The sequence below is a fragment of the Heloderma suspectum genome, chromosome 6 (assembly GCF_057233095.1).
Source record: "Heloderma suspectum isolate Gila_16-S chromosome 6, 16-S_ref, whole genome shotgun sequence".
In the NCBI taxonomy this organism is placed as follows: Eukaryota; Metazoa; Chordata; class Lepidosauria; order Squamata; family Helodermatidae; genus Heloderma; species Heloderma suspectum.
In genome coordinates, this window is record NC_139463.1 from 96,494,986 (window position 1) to 96,516,300 (window position 21,315).

At 46.4% G+C, this 21,315-nt stretch overlaps 2 protein-coding genes across 2 annotated transcripts; one reads left to right on the forward strand and one right to left on the reverse strand.

Moving 5' to 3' along the window:
• Nucleotides 1-7,781: 7,781 nt before the first annotated feature.
• Nucleotides 7,782-10,918, forward strand: NUPR1 (nuclear protein 1, transcriptional regulator). The gene is made up of 3 exons (XM_084805297.1): nt 7,782-7,975; nt 9,641-9,792; nt 10,287-10,918. Exons 1-2 carry the CDS (start codon nt 7,873-7,875, stop codon nt 9,781-9,783), a joined length of 246 nt encoding a protein of 81 aa, XP_084661423.1. The 5' UTR covers nt 7,782-7,872; the 3' UTR covers nt 9,784-9,792; nt 10,287-10,918.
• Nucleotides 10,901-20,919, reverse strand: LOC146341946 (uncharacterized). The gene is made up of 12 exons (XM_084805296.1): nt 20,619-20,919; nt 20,399-20,510; nt 19,668-19,761; nt 18,740-18,794; nt 17,807-17,947; nt 16,563-16,723; nt 16,333-16,431; nt 15,957-16,102; nt 15,107-15,281; nt 13,561-13,673; nt 13,362-13,446; nt 10,901-13,144 (listed from the first exon to the last, which is right to left on the reverse strand). The coding sequence occupies exons 1-12, from the start codon at nt 20,740-20,742 to the stop codon at nt 13,088-13,090; spliced, it is 1,362 nt and encodes a 453-aa protein (XP_084661422.1). The 5' UTR covers nt 20,743-20,919; the 3' UTR covers nt 10,901-13,087.
• Nucleotides 20,920-21,315: the final 396 nt, after the last annotated feature.

The window sequence follows — 21,315 nt, forward strand, 5'->3', positions numbered from 1 at the left end:
GAGGCCTAACCAGTGCTGAGTAGAGGGGAACTAGTACTTCCCGGGATTTGGAAGCGATGCTTCTATTAATGCAGCCCAAAATAGCATTGGCCTTTTTTGCAGCCACATCACATTGTTGGCTCATATTCAGCTTGTGATCGACAACAATTCCAAGATCCTTCTCGCTTGTAGTGTTGTTGAGCCACGTATCCCCCATCTTGTAACTGTGCATTTGGTTTCTTTTTCCTAGGTGCAGAACTTGGCATTTATCCCTATTAAATGTCATTCTGTTGTTTTCTGCCCAGCGCTCCAGTCTATCCAGATCACTTTGAATTTTGTTTCTGTCTTCCAAAGTATTAGCTATCACGCCCAATTCTGTGTCATCTGCGATCAGCATTTCCTGCACCTCCTCCTCCAAGTCATTAATAAAAATGTTGAAGAGCACTGGGCCCAGGACTGAGCCCTGTGGTACCCCACTCGTTACCTCTCCCCAGTTTGAGAAGGTCCCATTGATAAGCACTCTTTGAGTCCAATTCTGTAGCCAACTGTGGATCCACTGGATCGTTGTTTCATCTAGCCCACTTTGAGCTAGTTTACTCATCAGGAGATCATGGGGCACTTTGTTGAAAGCTTTGCTGAAGTCGAGGTATATGATGTCTACAGCATTCCCATGGTCTACAAGGGAGGTTACTTGATCAAAAAATGAGATAAGATTGGTCTGGCAGGACTTGTTTTTGACAATTCCATGCTGGCTTTGAGTAATCATGGCATTGTTTTCAAGGTGCTTCCAGATGGATTGCTTGATCATCTGCTCCAGAATTTTCCCAGGGATTGATGTCAGACTGACTGGTCTGTAGTTCCCAGGTTCCTCCTTTTTACCCTTGTTGAAGATAGGGACATTAGCCCTCCTCCAGTCATCTGGCATTTCCCCTGTCCTCCATGACTTCTCAAAGAGAATAGACAGCAGTTCTGAGAGTTCTTCTGCCAGTTCCTTTATTACTCTAGGATGCAGTTCATCTGGCCCTGGAGATTTGAACTCATTCAAAGTAATTAGGTGTTCCTTGACCACATGCCTATCTATCTCAAGCTGCAATCCTGCCCCTTCAGCCTGCACTTCGCCTTTGCCAGGGGGGTCATAGACCCTCTTTTGGGAGAAGACTGAGCCAAAGTAAGAATTGAGCACCTCTGCCTTTTCTTTGTCATCTGTTATCATTTTGCCATCCTTATTTAATAGCTGAACAACCATTTCTTTCCTCTGCCTTTTACTATACACATAGCTGAAGAAAGCCTTTTTGTTGTTTTTAGCATCCCTCACTAACCTCAGCTCGTTCTCAGCTTTAGCCTTCCTGACGCCATTCCTGCAATTCTGTGCTACCTGCCTGTACTATTCCTTTGTTACTTGGCCTTCTTTTTGCAGAATTTGTCTCCCAACAAATATCAGGGAAATTGAAGTCCCCCATTACTACTACATCATGCTTCCTTAAAACATTGGCTATTTGCTTTTCAAAAGTTTCATCCTCGTCTTCTCCTTGGTTGGGTGGCCGGTAGTAGACTCCGACCACCAGGTTCCTTTTATTCTTTGCTCCATTTATTTTTGATCCAGATGCTCTCGATGGGGCTACCAAGCTCATCCTCCTGTATTTCTGTGCAGAGATATGTATTTTTCACATACAGTGCAACCCCACCTCCCTTTCTGTTCCTCCTGTTCTTTTTGAACAAGTTATATCCTTCAATTGCTGTATTCCAGTCATGAGAGTCATCCCACCAAGTCTCAGTTATACCTATCAAGTCATAATTTCCCTCCTGTATTAAGAGTTCAAGTTCGTTCTGTTTGTTTCCCATACTCTGGGCATTAGTATATAGACATCGAAGACCATGTGCTTCATAGTCTGGCTTTCTTTTTACATGTGTCTGAAGACTATTATTGGGTGCTATCAGAGCTGTTCTCTCCATTGCAGTGCATGAGCCTACATCTATTGTTACCCCCAACATTACATCTCCCTTCCCCATAGGATTCAGTTTAAAGCCCTCCTGATGATGTTCTTCGTGCTGTGGCCAAACACATTCTTCCCATCCCTTGTGAGGTGCAACCCGTCCCTTGCCAACAGCCCATCTTTCAGGAAGTATAGCCCGTGGTCCTAGAATCCAAATCCCTCTCGTCGGCACCACCTTCGTAGCCAGTCATTCACCCGGAGTATTTTTCGTTCCCTTTCTATCCCTCTTCTAACTACTGGAAGGATGGATGAGAAAACTATCTGGGCCCCAAAGTTCTTGAGTTTTCTTCCCAGAGCTTCAACATCTGACGTGATTTCTTCGTAGCTCCACTTGGTGGTATCATTTGTTCCCACATGGATGAGAAGGGATACCTGTCAGTGGGGTTTATGAGTGCAGGCAACCTTTCAGTCACGTCTCTAATTCATCCTCCCAGGAGACAACATACCTGGCGAGTCCACGGGTCTTCGTGACATACTTGGGTCTTGATCCCACACAGCAAGGAGTCTCTCACTACTACATCTCCCACAGCTCCCACTACTACATCCCCTCCCACCAGCTGGGTTGTTATGGGAGTTGCAGTCTAACACATATGGAGGGCACCAGGTTGGAGAAGGCTGCCTTAAGGCACAATCCTATGCATGTTTGGACAGAAAAAAAAGTCCTACAGCTTCCACTATTCCCCAGCCAGGATGGCTATTTAGAATAGACCCACTGAAATCAATGGGACTAAATTAGTCAAGATTAACGTATATCTCATTGATTTCAATGGGTCTCCTCTATGTATGACTAAGTTTAGAATCTAGACTTGACCATATTTAGAGGAGACCTGTTGAAATCTAGATCCAACACAGTAGCCGAAGACTGAGGGGGGAAAAAACATAAAAGGGAAGGAAAGGGATTAACACTTTCTGATTAAGTCTTTATGTACCTGCAAATGAAACAAAGCATTTCTGTCCTCAGCAGTATAGCTGTGGCCACTGATCACGAGACGGAGCTTTTTCACTCTCCCTGCCTTGCCCTGCCCACATGCCCTTAAGATAGTTATGGCAGTGGAAACTGAGATCACTTTTTCTCTGGGCTTATGTAGAGCTAAAAACATTTTTAAAGGCCATTAATGGCTAGAAGATGTTTGCTCAAATAATAATTCACGGCTGGTGGCTGCTGGATGCACATTAACTGCTTGGGTGCAGGGCTGGAGAGGAACATTTTGGAATGTAAAGAGTGAAGGACAGTGGTCTGACAGCACAATCCTACGCCTGTCTACTTAGAAGTAAATCCCACTGAGTTCAATGGGACTTACTCCCAGGTAAGTGTGCGTGGGATTGCAGCCTGAGTTTTGCAGCTGACTGGCAAGAAGTAGCCCCATGGAGCGCCAGTGGTATGCTGTTGCTTTTGGAGGGCTGATGCTGCTTTCCAGCTAGCACTGTTTCCCTCCGTGTGCTGCCCATGCTCCATCTGTACATTGGTAAATAAGCAGAGACGACAAGATCCCATTAAGTCTCTTGTCCCAAGGAAATGAACACCAAGCGGGGACTAAATCATTCCTTGCTAAATAGCGACAAGCATCATGTTGTTCGTTTGCTCAGTATTTGAGTTGTTTGTGCCAAACGAGCCCACAGATCGTTATCTTTGTGTACTGTCTCCTGATGAGACAGTTATGAACTAGAAAGGCCAAACGCTGTGGGGCAGATTGGATGATATATCCCTCTCCTTTGATCAGCCTGTTGCACAGAGAGGAGTAAGTACACACCTCTCCTCCCCAAGTCACCTGCCCTCGGCTCAGATGTCCCTCCACATCTGTGTTGTGACATAACATCCAAATCCAGCCTATATACATAAAATCCAGGTGGGCCTAAACCAAACAGTCAAGTCCCAGGGTTTTTGTTCTTCTGTGGAGAATCAGTCAAATGATTTTGGCCTACGCCTCCTGGATTTTATGCATGTAGGACATAGCTGTTTATTTTATTTTACTTAAGCTACTTCTGTACCACTTCACATTGCAGAATCTCCAAGCAGTTTACATAAAACCACATACAATATAAAACAGTATAAAATAATAAATACCCCCAAAACCTTACAACAAAATCAGGAAAACAGAGCAGTGTCATGATCGATGACAGGTCAGGGAAAGTCTGAGTGAACAAATGTGTTTTCGGGGTCCTGTCTTCATGGGTGATTTGCTGAAGATTTTTGGGAGTGTTTGGAGGTCCTTTGTGGCACATGATGTCATGGACGGTCTGCAGCCACCCCAGAATTTACTTGTGGGGAAGCTGCATTTTTGCAGAGTACTTTTACTCCGTTTTTTCCCCTTTATTTCAGCTCCCCTGCGATTCAGCCGCATCCTTCCTCTTCCCTCCTCTTCTCATTCTGTTGTTGTGAAGATCCCCCACAAGAGGCATTTGAAGCTTGCCACAGTTTCTGCCTATCAGACCACAGATGGGAGAGTGTTCCAGAGGGTGGGTGCCACTACCAAGAAGGCCCATTTACGTTCCACTGCCCGACAACACGCTGTTGGTTATGGGCAGTGGAGGCTGGTGGCTCTGATGTCAGTGGGGCGGTGAATCCACTCTGGGTTTCAGTGAGAACCATTCAGAACCCTAAAGGAGCTATCCAAGGTGTGATAGCTGGTTGTGGGATGACCAATAAGGCCTCCACAGAAGATCTCAAGGGTCGATTTGTTGTACATAGGGGAAGGCGGCTCTGCAGATGTTCTGTCCCTCTGTGAAGATGCAGGGACATCTCCAGGTGAGGCAGATAGCCAAAGAGAGCAGGCTCACACTTTCTGCCCTCCACATTATGGGCTGGATTGGGGAGAGGCAGAGCTGATGAAGCACTCTTTCATAAATGGATACAAGTCTGATAAAAAAGTGCTTTTCATAAACCTTTCTTCATACCGAAATAATTTATTTGTTACTGGGGTTTTCCCTGAAAATGCTGCTGTTCTTGCACTGTTTTTAAAAAAATATCATTTAACCTTAAAGCCGTCATGGGTGGGAATGTCTCACCTGAGTGCTAGTTACCCCTTTTGTCCCATGCCGATTCCCAGATTTAAACTGTCCCCTCTCCAAACTACTATTAATACTACAGCAGGAAGAAAAAATGCAAGAACCTGTATCATGGTTGTATTTTTTTTTTCTGCAAAGGGGAATAGCAATGTGGGAGGAGGAATTTAGAGCAAGAAAATGATGTGTGTGTGTGTGTGTGTATGTGGGTGTTAGCAGTTAAACCCCCTTCCCCAGCGCTGTTGCTCAGCTACAGATAGGAACACACGTACACACCCTGTGGCTGATTTAAGGCTTTTAACAAAAAATGTCAGGATATGATCATGGATTTATTGCATCATGTTTGTTTTGACCCTGAGAAAAAAAGCCAAATGTGGCACCTAATTCTAGATTTCTATTGAATCCTGAACCTTATATCCTCCACGATACCTCTTAAAACAACCCTGGCTTCTGATATGACCAAATGAACAGATAGCACACTTTCGAGATGGGCAGCTCCTAGCACTATAAATCAAAAGACCTTATGCAACTTTTCTGTCTTTCCCTCCTTAATGGATTTTTGGGTGTTTCCAGACGAGGCTTTTATCGCATCATAGGTCTAGACGCCATCTTCTCCTACTTGTAGCCCTCCTATGTTTTCCCACTGCTTCTTCTGCCATTTCTCTTACTGCAGAAAATCCATTAAGAAAGGAAAGATGGAATGGCTGTACACCGCCTTCTCATTGGTAGTGCTAGGAGTCCTCCCCCTGGAAGCAATCTGGGTGGAAAGAAGAAAAAAATAAAATTCCCCCGTAAAATTCCATAATTGAGGCAGGGTGATTGTGTAATAAAAACCTCATCTGGAAGCACCCCTAGACAGCAGTGACGAGGGTCCATTACTGGGTGGTTTTGCTGGGAGCGGGGCAGAAAAGGGGAGTGTTTCTAGGAGGAAAAAAACACACATATAGGATAAGTCAACTTAAAGCATTAGTACAACAACATTGACTCAGCCTCTCCTCATGACTCCATCTGTTTGTGTAACTTGGGTGCATTCCAAACCACTGTGGACTTAGGTGGTTGAAAATGTACAAAAAAGGAAGGGGGGCCTATCTAGGGGAAATGTGAGACACCACCTCAGATAGAAAAACGCAGGGTTTTTAGGGACATCAGAACAAAATGACCCAAACAAAGGTGTTTGTGGGGTGTGGGTGGAGAAAGGTGCTCTGGAGGTGGGGATTCATTCTATTTCTGCTCAGTTGTACTAAAAGAAAATGGTATTTTCTCACATTTTCAGAGAGGATCCCAACACAGAGGTATATACAAGATCAAGCTAGTGTTCTAAAGCAGCTTTCCTCAGCCCAGCACCTGCTAGGTGTGTTGGACTACAACTGCCATTGTCCCCAGCAAGGGCCATGTTAACTGGGGATGATAGGAGTTGTAACCCAACACATCTGGAGGGCACCAGATGAAGAAAACTGTGAGCGAATGAGTGTGGGGCGCTGGCTAGAGTGTTGGATTAGGACCAGGAAGACCTTGGTTCGAATCCCCACTCAGCCATGAACCTCATTTGGTGATGGGCATGTGGGAACCACATAGATTAGCATGGGAAAAGGGCCAGTATATACATGGGAGCTGCTTTAGCTGTCTCTGTATGGTGGCTGCTTTCCCATTGGGTGGTGTTTGTGTGCAGTGGCCCAGTTGGGTGATTTTCACTGCAGCACTGCAAACATTGCTTCTTGGGCACAATCTGCAGTAATAAGGTATGGCATGTGGTTGGAATATGAGGAGCAATTTAAAGCAGCCCTTCTGTGGCATTTATAATCTTATGATTTATAATCTATCCATAGGCAAGAATGCACTGAAAAGGGATTAAGTCTAACTCCTTAACCACACTTCAACTATGTATGCCCAGAAGAATTGCTAAAACATGTTACTAATGTGCATTAAAGAGCCTCATGGCACTTCAAAGACAGATTTATTGTGGCATAACCCTTTGTGGACTACAGCCCACTTCAACAGATCCGATTTATTGTGACATAGGCTTTTGCAGACAGCTGCACATCTAAGTCCACAAAAGCTTGTGCCACAATAAACCTGTTAGGCTTTAAGGTGCCACAAAAATGGCTGTTTTCTGCAGAGGCGACCCCTGTCAAAGCAGTCCACATTAGTTCCTAGTCCACTCGTTTTAACAAGTAAGTAGCCCACGGTAAGGAATGGCGAATACATCGTGAAAAAGTGATGAGTCGAATGTTACACCTGGTCCTGGGAATCAGATTGTAGAGACGGTTTACCTCAGCTTTTTGCCAAAGGCGGTAACCATCAATGGACACAAAAGATTCACACATGTGCGCAGACCCTCGTGCAAGTAGGGTAGCACTCTTGTAAGGAAGATACCTTACAGAGGAATCTATGCTTTGCTTACACCCCCAAGCAACATTCTTTGGGCTAATAATATTTCTTGGAACTGGTTTGGAAGGATTGAGGGTTCTTGAGCAAACAGAGAGGCATAGAATAAGGGGTGTGTGTGGGGGGGCTGGGGATGGCCACTGGCAGCGCAAGCCTGTACATGGCTACTCAGAAGTAAGCTCCATTGAGTTCAATGGGACTTACTCCCAAGTAAGTGCAGATGCATACTAGCATAGGGTAATGGAGGCCAGAGCACAACTCAAACGGGCTTGGCAACGCACAACCTCTCTTTTTTACTGGTTGCATCAGACTCTGGCATTCGTGGCCTGCAGCTTTAAGGGGTGGAGAAGGGTGATGCAATTGTGGGTGTTGCTGGGGCTGCTACATACATCTATATATAGTCTCCCAAACAACCAAGGAGAGATAAACAGGCCTACAGAGCAGACAGGGGCTTCTCGTTGTCTTCGCCTTCTCCTCTGCCAGCCGTCAGCAAGAGGTTGGCCCTGCCACCATGTCGGCCTCTTTCGTCCAAGCCGAGAAGCTGCGTCCGACCCCTTTCGAAGTGGAGTACTTCGACCAGTATGATTTCTACAGCCTGACCGACAGATACAGCAGTAAGTGTGCTTGCAAGAGTTGGAGGCGAGAGCCCAAAGGGGGGTGGGGGCATTGAGGGAGATAAGGCCAAACCCATGCTGGGTGGGCCCGAGATGGAAAAGTAGTGATATAGAATCCAGGGGAGGGGCTATCAATTTTAGGGAGTGGTATATAAAAGGGTGAAGTCTGTGTTAGGGACCGTAGCCCAACACATCTGGACGGCAACAGGTTGGGGGAAAACCTAATGCTGACCGGCAAGCCATGACTGATCCTGCATGCCAGATCACGCTTCAGTCGCTACTCTCCTGTTTCTGTGCCCACCATCGTCCATCCAGACGTGAGGGTCGGCTTTGCCTACTTACATGCATGGAAGCCATGCCATTACCTCTCTCTGACCAGACCCAACTGTATACGCCCAGAAAGGCGCGTGAAACATGTTACTAGTCCACGTTAAAGAGCCTCTTGCACATCAAGGTGGTTGAAGAGTGTCCAAGGGTAACTCAGCAGGAACTATTTCCAGAGTCGTGTGAGTCCATTGCAGCAAAGACAAAGGGTCTTGTGGCACCTTAAAGACTACCAAAGTTATTTTGGCATAAGCTTTTTAATGGGATAAACGGTGGTAGGGCAAAGGGTTAAGCAGCTGATTTTCCCACCCTCTCCCACCATCATTCCTCTAAGACAGAGCTGGTTTGGTGTAATATGTATACAAATCAGGGAAAACTTGCAGGTGACTACACGTCACATACAGCTTTAGCCAGTTTTTCCACACAAGAGCGCTCACACATCTGGCCAAGGAAAAGCCCTGGCAGTTCACCTCTAGGAGAAAAGTACTATACAACCCAGCTCCTTACCACACTAAGAGGGCATGTAGGATTGCAGAGTTTGGAAGCCACGAACAGCTTAAGATGACCCACTTATATATTCTCACCTTTAGTGATGTTGACCTCTGTCTCTTAAAAACTGGCAGAGCATGGGCATGTTTTATGAAAAGAGTGTGTGCATGTCTTCTGAGACAAAAGATGCTTTCCATAATATTTTTAGGCTTCTGCCAACTAGGCACACCACTAAAGAGGAATTTTTCCAAGTGGTGAGAGGGCGGAGCTGCAGCCCCACTCAGAAGAATGAGAAATCGAGCTTACAAGTACAAAAAAGCACTCTCAGTACATTGCATTAAGCCAGTGTTTTAAATTGCTGATCACCTAGGTGAGAAGCAGTTCATCCCAGGTGAGCATCTGAGTAAAAAACTACAGAACTGCCCCCTCATGCTGTTACATAGAACCATAGATCCCAGGCTTCCGGTTGAACACCATCCACACACAGCCAGCTCAGCCCCTGTCCTACATTAAAGTGCAAGACTGGCTGAACCAGCAGGAACCACTCTTTAGATCAGCCTTCCTCAACCCAGCGTCCTCCTGATGTGTTGGGCTACAATGCCCATCATCCCCAGTCAACATGACTGGGCATGATGGGGGTTGTTTTCCAACACATCTGAGGGTACCGGTTTGGGGAAGGCTACTTTGGACCGTCTTCTAGCCTCAAAGGGTCATTCGCCCTTTAAGGTAGAAGATGCAGAAGCAGAATTCTGGAAAGAGTAGCAGAAGGAAGAGAGTGGATGGCCACCCACCAGAATAATCTGCAAGGCTGTTTTGGTTAATGATACCATTAACTTGTTTGGCTCCCATCAGGTGGCTCCTCCCGCAAAGGTCGTTCCAAGAAAGAGGCTGAGGACCATACAAACCGTCCAAGTCCCGGTGGCCATGAACGCAAGATAGTCCTGAAGCTGCAACGCACGGAGCAGAAACGGAAGGGGACTACCTCCAAGAAATGAAAAATGCGGGTGAGACACCTGAGCAAAATGGCTGCCACTATGGCAATGGAAGGGCACCATCCAAAATGGGTGCCACTTAGATGAACAAATAAGGAAGCTGCCCATTATCCATCCCTCAGAAGGGGCTTCCCCTCATGCAAAGGGGACAGAAGTAATCAAAATGATAAAAAGCAATGCAAATGTATAATGTGTGTTTTTTTAATCCCTGAGGCTAACCCCTTTCACAAACTGGTTGCAGTTCAGGCTTCACACAAGATGGCCGACACACTACAGCAGCCTTGTCCAGCCTGGCAGTCTCGACTTGTTGGACTAGAGGTCCCACCATCCCCTACCAGCAGAGTCATGCTAGTGGGGGATGGTGGGAATTGTAGTCCAAGACAGCTGGAGGGCACTAGGTTGGGGAAAGCTGCACTACGGGATCCCCCCCCCCCTCCGGCAGCAGGAAGATGAACACAAAATGCATCATTGCTCACGAGCCTTTTTTTCTTTTCCTCCTTCCCCAGCTCTGAGTCTTGTCACGTTACTCAGGTTCTGGACACGATGGCTATGTCGATGTAGATACGGAGATGGATGGACGCCGCACAACTCAGTGGTTTCTTGTGTTGAGGGAGAAACACAGGCCTACCACTTGCGACAAATGAGAATGAAGCTGAAAATTGTTAAGGTGGCTGCAGCTCATCCCCAAAACAAGCGAGGGAGGTTGCCATAGCAGTCACCGCTCATGCATCATGAATGTATACAGGCTAGGAATAGAAAACCAACTTCCCAAGCCTGCTGTTTTTACATGTTAAATTGTATTGTAAACCACCGAGAGACATGTGAAATACAAAATGTCTTACATCTTGTCCTGGTGGGGCAAACTCTCCCCCTATTGAAATTAGTGGCTCTTATTGACACTGAATTAAGTCTTTCCCAGTTTCTCATTAGGAGATCTGAAAACATAGGAGGAATGGAACTAGAATTGTTATTTTGGGTGGGATGGATTCATAGCAAAATTGTAGCCGCAAAGGTTGGGAAGGGAGGGCACTAGAAACGGAGCAGGTCTAGGGAAAGCAAGTTATGATACAAAGGCAATATACTCAACCCCCTGAAGCCAATGTACTTTTCCTATGCTAAATAAAGATGCTTAACTGTTTCCTCTGACTGAACTGGGCCGCGAGCCATCACAAAATGCAGAAATAAACCAATGGGAAGGAGGCACGTGTCAGGATAGAAAAAGAAAGCCCCGGCAGGTTCTAGAGTGAGCTTTTATTAAATGCTCTCCACCACCTTGCATCAAATTCCTGGCACTGCTTTCTGGAACACACTGTAGAAAGAGGGCCCTCTCAGATCTGTTTTGTTGGGAGAGCTAGTGAGGGGTCCACACTGGCCAATCTTAAAAGTAACTTTTAGCAAGTATATCCTGCAGTGCTTTCAGGCTGTGTTCTCTCTCTCACACACACACACACACACACACCCATCACTGCAGCAAGGGTTCATACCAACTCACAAGAGACAGAGGGAAAGTTTCATGGGAAGGGGGAGGAAGTGAAGGAGGAACTGAAATCAAGTTAGCCAATTAGCAGTGGCAGGCCCATCACTTCTGGCTCCTTCCCTTTCTTGAAATGAAACAGAACAGTCTTCTGTCAAAACATGAAGAGCACAATCCTGTGCATGTTTAGTCAGAAAAGTCCTACAGCTCCCAGTGTTCCCCAGCCAGCCATGATGGCTGCAGAGTGCTAGGAGTTGTAGGGCTTTTTTCGGTTTAAACATGCATAGGATTGCACCCTAAACCAATGGTTGTTGTTTGTATGTTTCATTTCCTGCCACTGATACCATTTCCAATTTGTATGCGATGGAGGGAAACCCTAGTGAAATGAAATGCTTGCATCCTTGTGCCAGAGCATCTCCATTGCAATCTAATTTGGAATCTGAGAATGGGGTGTGAGGAGCTAAATCCAAAACTAACTTTCTGGAGCTGTAAGGGTTGTTCAGAAACTCAGTCTAGCTTCATCCCATGATTATAGGCTACACCTCAGAAGGGATAAGAGAAAATAGCTCCCTCTGCTATGTGAATGGTTTCTGTTCCTCACAGGCTTGTAAGTACAACCACTACTGACACTTGCCTCATTATGTGGAGTATCTCAAAAACTATCCTATCAATGAGGCACAGACACAGGGTTGGATCCAGATTTAGCCATACTTAAGAGTAGACCAGTTGAAATCAATAGGCCTACTCAGAAGTATGACCAAATCCAGATCTAATTTAGGTGTTACAATGGAGGTGTTCAAGCATCAATGAATGTAAGAGTTAAATGAGATGAGGCAGTCTTCTTCCCAAATGTTACTTTAGAGGGGGGTTAGGATAAAACCCCCAGCATGCCCCAAAGGATGCTGGGTAAATTGTAACTTATAGTAAATCACAGGTATGAGGCGACTTCACAGTGTTAACAGCATAGGTGTAGGGGATAGTATCACTGGTAAAAGTGTCCCCCTTTCCACTGCAGAGCTGGGGTCACTTAAAGGCACTTAGTGTGAGATGGAGGATGATACAGTCACCTGCACACACTAATAAAACATCTAGAGGTTCTGAGGTATTGCTCAGATGCAGACATCAGAATTTACATTTAACAGAGACAAAAGGCATTCCCATTTACAGCACATGCCGATTAGATGGGCCAAGGCCTGGTCAGTCAGGAGCTTTTCAATATGCAAATTGGCCAGTCACAGAACATATGAGGCTAAGCAGTGACACAGACACAGTGCACTGCTGAAGGAGGGAAGTACTAGTCAGGGTCATGAAGACAGATGCAGCTAGCACATTAAAAAAGTTGCTCGGCCTTCGTGAAAGTAGCCAATAAAGTGCGTTACTGGCCTGTAATGTTGCCTATTAAAAGACTTGGGGCACGGCTGTACAGTCGTTTAGGACAGGGAGAGTGGCATAGTTCAATTGGGTGCAAAGAGCAGATGGGCAGTGTTGCTGTTGCCTCCACATGAGGGCAGAGGCACGGTCCAAGCAGGAGTGAGTGTAAAAGACTACTAACAAGGAGGCGTAGCAAGAACAACATAGTTACTGCAGATGCATGGCATTGCAGGCACGGTTAATCACAGTCCAGACGGTCGCAGGATGCCATCTCTAGCAAAGGCAAGGAGTTGATGTATGTGGAAAAATTGCCAACTGGATCAGAAGGCATCGAGCTGGCCCTTTAGAAGGTTCACAGTTGTATGACACTCTCTTCTCTGGAGCGACTCAAGACGGGAGAGATTTTAATATGGATTGTGGGAAGGGAATTGGCAGTCTCTCCAAATACACCGGGGAGGAGTTTCAGCTCAGGTCCTGCTCGCCGATGCTTTGGCGAAGGTACTCCTCATAGAGCTGTCTCTGCAGAAAAACAGCATTAATTGTAAATTTGATGCACTGGTCAGCCTCCTTCAATCAGGGAGGATATACCCACTTAGCTAACCATTACCCAGAATCCCATGCAAGGATCATGCACCTTGCCCTTGCCAACAATGATCCTTTGGCCCAGATACCAAGTGCCGTGTCCTAAGTTCCAAACCTAATTCTAGACCATGCCCAACTTCCCAGAGCTATCAACCTTTTTTTCAAGCACCACGTCCAAAACATAGTCCCGTCGGTCCCCCAGCTGCCGCTTCTGTTTTTTTGACAGAGTGGGCTTCGTCCTAAGCAAGGCAGAAAACATAAAGAAATCAAGGGAGGAGGAGCACGACAGAAGTGTGGTGCGTTGCCCTCTCTGCATGGGGAGCCCTTCGTGGGAAACCAGGAGAACTTCTTACCTGAAAGTGTAATTGGCCAAGAGCAGGAGGAGAATTGAGAGGAACAAAAGGCCGAAGAATACTGATAAGGTCTGGTCTTCAGGGACAAGATTCCAGACTGTGGCAACTGGGTGCTGAAAAATAGGATTGTGGGTAAAAGGTATGGTTGGTATTCACAGAGGAGACCATAAGTAAAATTTATGTGCTCTGTGCTTTAACCCACTGCCCCAGCAACACTCATTTCATGCAGAAGCAACCCAAATGCTGTTCCAAATTCTATTGAATTCAGTGATCTGCACAAATTATGCAAAAGAAGCATGTATATTTTAATTTTGAATACAATATTTATTAAATGTCTCTAAAAACTAGGCACTGTCTCGATTATTTTTAAAGAAAACCACAATCCTGCACAGAGGCTTGCAACCTGGAAAAAAATGAAAAAAGAAAATAGAGAAGTAAACGTTGCTCAATTGTGCTTCCGTTAGTTATGGGGCAAGAAGCTATAAAGGGCACTGTAACCCCATCCCCTTTTTTTCTTTTTCTTTTTTTTAACCACAGGCAAGTTTCAGTTCCACTTTGGCTTCACAGATTTCACTTAGTTTCAAAACAGTAAGGGATAAAAACTTGCATTATTTAGGGTGCAATCCTATGCACATTTATACAGAAAAAAGTCCTACAACTCCCAGCATTCCCCAGAGGAATGCTGGGAGTTGTAGCACTTTTCTGTCTAAACGTGCCTAGGATTGCGCCCTTAAGAACCCAAAAATAAGAGGCCAGGACTATTCCTGTCCTGAATTTGCAATCATACCACACCTGCAGAATTATGAACAATACACAGCTTTGGTTATCTGTGACAAACATAATTCTCCTAGTCTTTATGGCAGGGGGTTTGAACCTATTTCAGCCCAAGGGCTGAATTCCATTTTGGAGGATCTCTTGGGGGCTGCATTGCAGTGGTGGGTGGGGCCAAAGGGAAAAGGGGGCAAGGCCAAAATACCAGAATATTTTAGATTCAAGCTCTTACTGTCAGTTACTAAACCTTAGGAGAGGCATTTCAAACTTTTAGAATGGGGAAAAAACCTGCACAAAAGCCAGGAAACCATCAGACAATCAATGGTCAGGGGAAAGGGCTTCTGAGGAACCCCAAGTGGGCCGAATTTGGCTCAAGGATCTTAAGTTCTGCACCTCTGCTTTATGGGTATGATTTATTTCCTACATAGGTGGAGAAATTGTTTGTACGTGCATTCTTCTCTTCTGTGGCCCAATTTTCTAATTGGCCTATTTTTATCACTTGAACTTGTCTATCATTACAAACATAAAGGCTAGAAAATGTGATTGTATTTATTTTTTACCAGAAAATGAAAGCTGAGACTCTAAGGATCCGGAATCCTATACAAAGTGTGTTACTTCTGCACTCGCACAGAACTGTGGAGAGCCCACAACTCAGACTATAAACACAAAGTGTGATGGGGCTTGAGTGAAGAGCATCATGTGAGAAGAAGTGGTGCTTCTGGAACCCTGCCAAATGATGGGCAGTCGAACCAAAGCAAAAAAAAAAAGCACTCACCACATACAGCTCCAAGGCCCGGCTTTGCTCCTCTCCCAACAGCAGAGTCCACAGCTGACGAGCAAATGCTGTACCAAAAAGCAAGGTCAGGAGGAGAAAGATGGGCAGCAGGCAGCCAGTAATCCCAAAGAGCGTCCCCCGGAAGTAAGCTCGGAAGTTGCTGCTTCTGGCCTCACTGTGTGCAGATGAGGGGGAAGAGAGAGAAACACAGAAGAGAGGTTGACCTCCACTAGGTCTCACATGGCCACAGACACTCACATCACACTACCCAACATACTCACAGATGTCCATTTCCTGATTTTCTCTGATATCAGCCCCTTTCGCTACATTTTAGCAAAGGTTAGGATCCCAGAATTCTACTGCTCCAAACACAGTTTAATTAATTGTTACACATGCATCCGCACCTTTCTTTCTGAATAACTCAAGAGTGCTCCTTTAGGGCTGCAATCCAACACACACTTCCTGGGGAGTAAGTCTTGCTGAAGTCAGTCAGACTTACTTCCAAGTCAACATGAATAAGATTGTACTGTTAACCACACAGCAATCCTGTGAGATAGGTCAGGCTAAGATAAATTAACACAAATTCCCATATAAACTTTCCTTCCAAGTTGTGCTTTTTGCTCGGTTTTCCTTCAGGCACAATCTTTCTAGTTTATTCTCTCTTTAAAAAAAAGACACAAACCCATACTTCACCACAGAATGGCTAGTCTGCCACGCTTTCAACTTTCCCGCCTCTTAAAAGCCCACACTCCAGCTTTCTGCCTGTGATCTGATGTGCCATTCTCCTGCCATGAACACTACTCTTTTCCTCAGACGTCAATCACCCAACCCCCACAACTCCCTCTCTTACTTGTCTTCCTCTAGCAGTTGCTCTGTGGCCTGCTCAATGAGGTGGCAGTCTCGTTCCAGGGCGTTGAGCGTGTGCTGTACTGTTTGACTGATAGTTTTCTCGATGGTTCGGCAGATCTCCTCAATCTGATTAACGCACCGGCTCGGCTGAGGGAAAGCGTGAGACTGGTTACCCACCCCACCACTTTACAGACCGATCGGCATTCTACTTTTAAATCACAATTTCCTGAAAGACCCACCAATGTGTTGCTCGTTTTACAGCTTTCCTTCTCTGCCCATGCTCAGGCAATCCAGCTCTCCATCTTTTCATTAAACCAATATCACAGTTCGCCACACCATCACTCCGGCCTCTAGAATTACACAGGGCTGCTGCTCACCTTATTGGAGTTGGGGATGTAGACTGTGGGCATGTCAAACCCACACTTATTGAGGCCCGGACGCTTGCAAAGTTCCTGGACGATCTGCATCAGCACCCTCTGCCAGGGAAGAGGACAGACCAATATCAAGAAAAACAACAACTGAAAATCAGCTGCTTCTCTTAGCCTCTTCCCTCCTTGAAACAAGTATTCCATCCCCCGCTCTTTGGCAAGCATCCCCTGTAGCGTACCTGTCTGTCACCCTCCGCACCCGCCTCATCAGCCTTGCTGAGATAGAAATGCAGCTTGTCTCCATGTCCGTCATTGAGGTTCTCCACAATGTTGAGGGTGCGCTTGCATAGGGCCTGCCCCATGGGATCAAAGAAGACCAGGATGAGGTCGCAGAGTTGGCCTGAAGCGAGACAACAGGGGGAAGGGTAGTGCATACACAAAAGAAGGGTGTTAATGTACAGCAGGGGAGTTGAACCTCTGGCCCACGGGCCAAAACCTGGGGTCCCATTTTGGCCCTCCCTAGCACTCTTTCCCTGCCCCCCATCTGCTTTTCCCCAACTGCAAATTGTTTGCTGGTTTTCAGGCTTTTGCACATTTTTTCCCCATTCTAAAAGGTTGACACGCCTCTCTTAAGGCTTCCTTACTGGTAGTAAGAGCTTTCACCTTAAAAAGACCGGTATTTATTGCCCTGTTCACCACTGGAATGTGGCCCTTAACTGCTTCTCCAAAATGGAATCCAACCCTTGGAGAGGGCTGATACCAGAAGTTCAACACCGCTGATATACAGCAGCACAGGGAAGGGCAGACGTTAGGCTAGCAGGATCTACTTTGTTTTTTACTAGAACTCCCAAGGTCCACCAACTGGAGCCAGATTCAAAATGGCGGTTCAAGGGGCTGAGCCACTTCTCTACTGCACCCCATGAGCCATACACTGGGATGACCTGCATGCACAAAGGCAATTAAGTATCTGAGTTACTACAGATCAGAGATCCCAGCAGTCTGATTTAGACCTAAACATTAGTACTGTAAAACAACAGGGAGTTGGAGCTCCTTGCTGATCAACTGCAGATTTTGATCTACCTTCTGCCAGGCCCCTCAGCAGAAGATGCCTCTTGCTAAAATATTATTCTCCTTGCCACGATGCCCTGCGTTTTTCCACAAGTTCCTGTCACAAAGTCTTCCTTATCCCTTGCAGATCCCTTCACAGAAAGTATATGCTCACTACTAGCTCTACCAATTAGAAAGGAAAGGAGCAAAACCCCACTTTTCAGTAACTGTTTCCCCAAAGATTCCAACCACCCTGTTTTACCAAGATCTTCCCCCTGTTTACACCTCCACCCTGATACAGATCTCATCATACAAACCCATTTCTTTTTTGTATGTTAGTTTGACCTGGAATAGCATCCATTCTGTCTTTCTGGTCCCATAATCCCAATTAACAGAATCCATTACAGGAGCCATTCATCCATGGTGCCACACTCACCGAACCAGATCAGCGCTCCTTCCACATCAAAAGGGTACTTCATGTCACCGTCCACCAAGCCTGGAGTGTCAAGGAAGGTGATCAGGGGGAACTGCTTCTGTTTGGAGGTGCAGATCTCAGTGCTCAGGTACTCCGGCACCCCTAAATGAAGGAGGGGGCAGAATATTAAGATGTTGTAGCAGCCTCTTGCCCTTGCCAGATACTAAACAGCATGGCTGCTCTCCGCCTAACCTAAAAGCAGACACCACCCTCCAAATCTCTCTACCCACATGTCTTAATGATAGTTGGCAAGCTTTCAGCAATCATCCACTGCATCCTTTAGATGGAAACTTCCTGCCTCAAGGCAATAACTCATCTGGTTCATACCGGCACAGAAGTTCACTATTTGTTTTATTTATTCTCCATTCTGCCATATGGGAAGGGCACTATCAGGGTTCCCCGTATGAGGATCGTTTGTGTCCTTGTGGAGATGAAGTAGTAGAAACTTTAGGCCACTTTTTTTTAGCATAACCTCCACAGGGAGAAACGTAACAGACTACTTTGTTCTATTATGAGAAAATGCCCTGGAAGGCCATTGGAATGGTATTTGGAATTTGGGGGGGCTGGTATAAACAAATCAATGACAAAGCTAGTGGCTAAGTTCCTCTTTCCTGTCCAAAGGTCTCATAAGATGATTTTTAAAATCTCAGTTGTAACTCCCATTTTATACTTCATGTTTTAACTTTTGTATCATATTTTGTTTAAAAAATGTTTATGTATTTTAATATGTGTGCGTTTTAATGACTATGCTTTTGTTCTTCTTTCTCTTGTGTAATGATTCAGTGTTTATATTTCTATGTTTTAATGATTCTGATTTATTTTTGTGATTCTAATGGGTCTGTGACCGTACAATAAATGATGATGATGTTTTATTCCCAATAGTTTGTAACTAACCTTTGAAGCTCTGCAAGGCCTGGAAATGGGGGTACAGATGGAGTGTAGCATTACCCTGCAGACATGGAAGGGAAAAACAGAGGGTTTTATAAAACAGGATATTGCTGTGGTCACAGCACAGATGGCTTTAAAACAAATCCATGGAGCATAGGTCCATCCTATCTACCAATAATACACACATTCTCCAAGGGCTGCTCCTCGTATAGCCAGAACAGCACTATCCATGCGTAACAGGGAGGTATCAGCAAGCTTGGGGGAAGTACCAAACAATATTAGGGGGGCTGGTATAACAGTTCAACAAGGACCAAGTATGGCAGGCACAAAATGCTGACAGGCTTTTGGGTGGGTGGGTGGGTGATGAAACCAGGAGAGAGGGGGACTGGAATGGGGCAAACTGGAAAAAAGTGTGTCTGGCTGGCGGGAGCACTAAACAGGAGCACTCTGCACTGCAACATTTTGCTGAAGGTCTCACTGGTCAAGCACCATTAGAAATAAATGGAAAGTCATTTTCAAAGCAAGAATACCTAAATTAGGGATAACAAACCACAAGGGATTGCCTTAGGGACACAGGAAACTGTCTTATACAGAGTCAGACCCTTGGTCCATCTAACCTGGTATTGTTGACAGTGACTGGCTGGGTTTCAGGAAGGATTTTTTCCAGCCCTCCCTGCAGAGGCCAAAGGCCTCTTTTTTCTCTTTTTTTCTGGGCCCTTCTGCATACAAAACAGGCGCTCTACCACCAAGCCACAGCACCTGCTCTCCATCTTGTCTTGCTTCTGAGCTTCCCTTGGGCATTTGGCTGTTAGCAGCAAAGTGCTGGGACTTCAGTTTGACATAGAAAGGAATTTCCTACATTCTCAGCCCAGATAATCCCAGGAGCGTAACCAGCTTCCCTAGGAGAGTGCCAGTCAGAGGAGGAAATTCTCACCGTGAGAGATTCTCGCTTCCTTCCACTGGTGATGAAGGTGAAACCCTGAGTCTCAATAGCTACGCCAGTTCGTTGGATGTGCTCCTCCACATACCTGCAGGGAAACGTCAAGGAAAGCAAGATGGAATCTCTCCCTAATGTGCAAAATACATCTGGCTCTGGGCTGCGGGTGGGAGATGTAGTGTCCCAGAAATGGCCAACTCTGCCACAAATCCTGGCAACAAATATCAATTGTCTGAAATGCCCCAGGAGAACAGCTAGCTCTAGTCACCCGAACTTCTCATATCATGTACCACCTTGTTCTTAAGTTAGGGAAACATCGTTTGAGCCCATCACACAGTTCTAACCCAGACTATCCTGTATAGTCAATGACCAAGAAAAAATTTAGGATACCCTTTATGGATATTTCCCTAGCAGAGCACACCTTGCATGTAACAATAAATTAATCTTTATATTTTGTTACCATATATCAGCGTTACGACGCTGCCTTGTCACCCCTACAGAAACCCATACCTCATAATCAGCTGCAATGCCTCCCCCAAATTGTCAAATGCCGTCTCAAGCCACAACTTTGAGACTACCTGTGATGCCTTGCACTGTCAATAACCCCTCAGGATTCCCCCACAAGGCCTTGTGCCCACACCAACCCCTTAGGGTTTTCCTACAGTGCCTTGCGCCCATGCCAACCCCTCAGGCTTCCCCCAGAATGCTCTGTGTTGCTCTCAGCTCACCAGTTAATGAAGCTGCTCTTGCCAGCACTGTGGTTGCCCATCACCATGACAGTCACCTTGCGCCGCGGCGGGAGCAAACTCAGCCCCAGTCGCCCCCCAATTGACACCAGACCTGGGAAGAAAATAAGTGTGGGGGGAGATCAGCTCTGACGCGCCACATTATCCTTCACCCCCAAAGTGGGAGACCCCATATTCCCACCATCCCCCACCCCATTCTCACCGTGACCCGGATGCACATAGAGCGAGTGGGCCTCCCGCAGGACCCGCTCTGTCACGGACTCCGCCCCACCCGCTACAGCTGGGTTCGCGGCCACGCGGGGCTTCCCAGCCCTGCCCCCGGGCATGGCTGCCGGCGAGAGACCAGGCGACGGAAACGGCGAAGAAGCCCGGTTAGAGGAGCAGAAGGGAAGGGACTACAACTCCCAGGAAGCATTTCGCGGCTTCCCCATAAAGCAACGCGGCCACCGGGCAGTCAGCGGCAAAGATTTTTCCTTTGCCTCTCTATTGGGTAGTCCAGCGTAGACCATCGTACTACAACTCCCATGGGGCAAAGTGGTCGCAGGCGCAGAGCCTCCTAGATACAGACCGATGAAGATAACGCGCGTGATGGTTCTCTGGGGAAACGTCTGGTTTCCGATTGCGGGTGGAAGGAGCCTCCATGGGAGGCGCCGGAGCGGTGGGAATAGAGAGGCAGAAATGGGCAAACTCGGACGAAGCGGGCAAGGCCAGAAGTTCCCCTTCGTTGCAGTGCTTTTAGGGCGCAAGCCTGTGCAAGTTTAGACAGAGGAAAAGGCCTACAACTCCCAGCATTCCCCAGCCAGCCTTGCTGGCTGGGGAATGCTGGGAGTTGTAGGCCTTTTCCTCTGTCTAAACTTGCACAGGCTTGCGCCCTTAAAGTCATGCCGCCTACGAGCTGC

Bases quoted from the DNA above. Each gene is read 5' to 3' on its own strand.
- NUPR1 (XM_084805297.1), top strand. From the start codon at position 7,873: ATGTCGGCCTCTTTCGTCCAAGCCGAGAAGCTGCGTCCGACCCCTTTC. The intron at 7,976-9,640 runs GTAAGTGTGCTT...GGCTCCCATCAG, and splicing joins CCTGACCGACAGATACAGCA to GTGGCTCCTCCCGCAAAGGT.
- LOC146341946 (XM_084805296.1), bottom strand. From the start codon at position 20,742: ATGCCCGGGGGCAGGGCTGGGAAGCCCCGCGTGGCCGCGAACCCAGCT. The intron at 15,282-15,956 runs GTAAGAGAGGGA...ATCTGCACACAG, and splicing joins CAACTGCTAGAGGAAGACAA to TGAGGCCAGAAGCAGCAACT. The intron at 13,447-13,560 runs GTAAGAAGTTCT...TGCCTTGCTTAG, and splicing joins TTGGCCAATTACACTTTCAG to GACGAAGCCCACTCTGTCAA.